The 3,080-nt window shown below is 38.2% G+C and overlaps 1 protein-coding gene across 1 annotated transcript; it reads right to left on the bottom strand.

The window, feature by feature from the left end:
• Nucleotides 1-925: 925 nt before the first annotated feature.
• Nucleotides 926-2,532, bottom strand: LOC109152319 (vinorine synthase-like). The gene is made up of 2 exons (XM_019299937.1): nt 2,473-2,532; nt 926-2,440 (listed from the first exon to the last, which is right to left on the bottom strand). Coding segments are annotated over exons 1-2 (1,335 nt in total). The 5' UTR covers nt 2,474-2,532; the 3' UTR covers nt 926-1,106.
• Between the last annotated feature and the right edge of the window lie 548 nt (nt 2,533-3,080).

The raw sequence follows: 3,080 nt of genomic DNA, 5'->3' as shown, positions 1-3,080 counted from the left end.
TGCTTAAATAGGTGGCAGAGTAGGCCAGCTTGATGTGATGAGGGACAACGACAATCCAAGAAGCAGTCCAACTCATTCTAGAATGCTCAGAAACTGAATTTTCTGGACCAATGGTGGATACTATATACCCTCTTGGATGGTTGTCCAAGAGGCAGTCTACTACTTTCCATGTTATTTTCTACAACTTTAACATAACATCAAAATTATTTTGGATGATCTTTCTGAAAGTTGTATTCTTCTGAGTTGGCTTTTCAATTAATGTCACAAGAATCACTTAATTTGGATATTTTTACATTAAGATATATATGATTAAAGTACTAAGCATTGGACAAGTTGTGTATGTACTTGTAAAGATTTCAACTCCTTGATCTTTCGCTCAACTTTTGTCTTTTGCCATTTGATTGTTAATTCAATTGTTCTTCTCATTGATTTACTTTGATTCTCATGATTTCTATTCTTATATCTTTGAGTTAGTTTCCAAAAACTATATAATTTTGTGTTTAATCACTTATTATTCAACTCCACTTCGACTCACTTGAGAAAAACAATTAATCAAGCAAAGATTCAACCTCTTGGCCTCTACTGCCCTCAATCCCTCATACTAGCTCCGCCTATGCTTGGTTTGGTGGATTAAGTACTCTAATTTCTTTGGCTGTTTATTTTTTTTTTTTTCAATCTTTAAAATATATTATGTATCTAAAAGATAATACTTCATAACTTAGGTCTTATTTTATTTATTTCATGTTTAATTCCTGCCTAAATTTGTTAGTCAGCTTCTCAAAATGACACCTGCCTCTATTTGGGACCCAACCCATTCAACCTCAATACACAATTACAAAATGTAATACAACGAATATCTAAATACAATACAAGCAAACTAGTTAATTACAATCTTTAATAATAAAAATAATAATAAGTTGAACCATTGATCTCCCAGACTTGCGTTACTGCCGGCATTTATTTGCTGATAACAAATTATATATATAAATATTAATTCTAGTGCGGGGTTGGGGTTGGATTTTATTTATGACTAAAATGTTATTTAAATTAGACATTATTGTGATTGTTACCCAATAAATGAGTAAATGACTAGTTGTTGAATTCAATCATAGCTTTGGTTTAGGAAAGCCAGAAACATAGGCAAGAAAGTGGGGGTCTTGCGTTAATCTGTGCATAACTTGCTTAGGCAATCCCGTCAACACTTCTACTCCTCCATTAATGGCGTCTAAGAAAAGCACCATATAATTCTTCACCATATTCACCACCAGTCTGGGCTTCCCCCACCCAAAATCAACTTCGTAATACGGCATTCTACACAGACTGCTTGTGTACAACGTTGAACAAGAATCTTTCTTGAGCAATATTTCATCACCTCCGGCAAACACCGCACGCAACAACCCGTCTTCGCCGTACACCTTCCTCGCCGCTCCGTCGTCCACAGCTCGGAGAGCATCGCGTATCCTCTGCACCAATTGAGGGGCGGTTACGACGGTGCCGCCGTCTTTCGCTTCCTCGCAGTTAACGGTGGCTCCGTAGGTTAAGCTCCCTAGACAGTTTGGCGGCAGCGGCGGCTCCATCCTGCCCCGCAAGTTCACCATGCAGGATAACGTGACAGTTTGAGTTGGATTTGCGTTTATCACCGCCGCCCATACTAACGCCGTTAACGCCTCCGTGCGAGACGGGCGTTGAACTGACCCGGTAACCGTTATTTCTTCTTTGAGTTGAGCTATGGCGGTTGCAGGAATGACGAACCTTTTAACAACCATGTTTTTCTCTTCCTGCTCCACTGCCGCCGCGGCCATTCTTACTGATCTTTCAAGAGCAGAAGTATCCGTCAAAGGAGGGAATAAGATGGTAGAGTGATCGGAAATGAATCCACTTCCATTAATCACAGCACAGCCGCGGTTGAAGGACGCCCAGGTTTCCATGAATTTGGCAAGGGAGGAACCATCCAAAATGGCGTGTGAAACGAAGAACCCAATAGCTATTCCCCCGCATCTAAACCGGTTCACCTGAATCGCCAGCAAAACCTTTCCTACCGGTTGGGGCTCGTAAAACTTTGCAGAAGGAGTCAGCTGCTTAATCTTCCCAATTTCAAAATTTTCCAGCAAAGAAGACATGTTTTCAGCAACATCGGCCACAATAAACTCCACCCCTTCGTCGTTACATTCGACTGTTATCCTGTCCTCCTTCGCCCTCCCCGCCAGCGGGTACATTAGAGACAGGGTTTTGGAGAGTGATTTCTTCAGCTCATCAATGGTGTCGGTATGATGACAAGCTCTTCCTGAGACGTAGAAGAAGACGAATGGAAGCCTGACGTTAAGAGCTAGTTGATCCAGAAAAGAGAATTTGTAATTCTTGAGACTTTCAGGTGTCGGAGAGGACGGTCTCACTATTTCTTTGCTCCTAACTTCAACTTTCATGGTTATCTGCAGCGACAAGCTAGAAGTTGCTCTTAACAATTGAGATAACTTATATTGGTAGAAGAAGCTCCACCTCTATGGCTTTTATAATTGATGGCTTAATCTGCTCCAGTGAGAGAGACAACCTATGTATTCATTGTTTATATATCTGCATGCTTGGATTATTTTATAGCATTCATGCATAACGTGAGCTTTGCAAAGATCAATAATATATTATAAGGTGTGGGCCAGCTAATTTAAGTTGGTTAAAAGGTTAGCCTGATATATATCTACTATCTACTATACTATATATATATATATATATATATATATATATATATATATATATACTAATAAGAGCCAAGAGTGTTAGACCTATAATGGGTAGAAAAAATGACGGTCAAATTTTTTAATCAAATGAATGACTCAGATTGATCAGATTTTAATTTTTCCTTAAGATTTACTAATTTATCCTTAATGAATATGATTTTTCGTTAACTTTTCCGTTAAATATTAATTTTTCCGTTAATTTCGGTTAATTCACCGTTAACTTACTCATTGATTTCAATAAGAAAGGTCTTAGGTTCGAACCACATCCCAATCAAAGTTGGCATAATTAGTACTCTATTTTACTCTTATTAAATTAAAATAATAATTTAGTAGCTACAACAAAAAATA

This window comes from Ipomoea nil, unplaced genomic scaffold (assembly GCF_001879475.1).
Source record: "Ipomoea nil cultivar Tokyo-kokei standard unplaced genomic scaffold, Asagao_1.1 scaffold2403, whole genome shotgun sequence".
NCBI classification, from domain to species: Eukaryota; Viridiplantae; Streptophyta; class Magnoliopsida; order Solanales; family Convolvulaceae; genus Ipomoea; species Ipomoea nil.
This window is presented reverse-complemented; position numbering and strand designations above follow the sequence as displayed.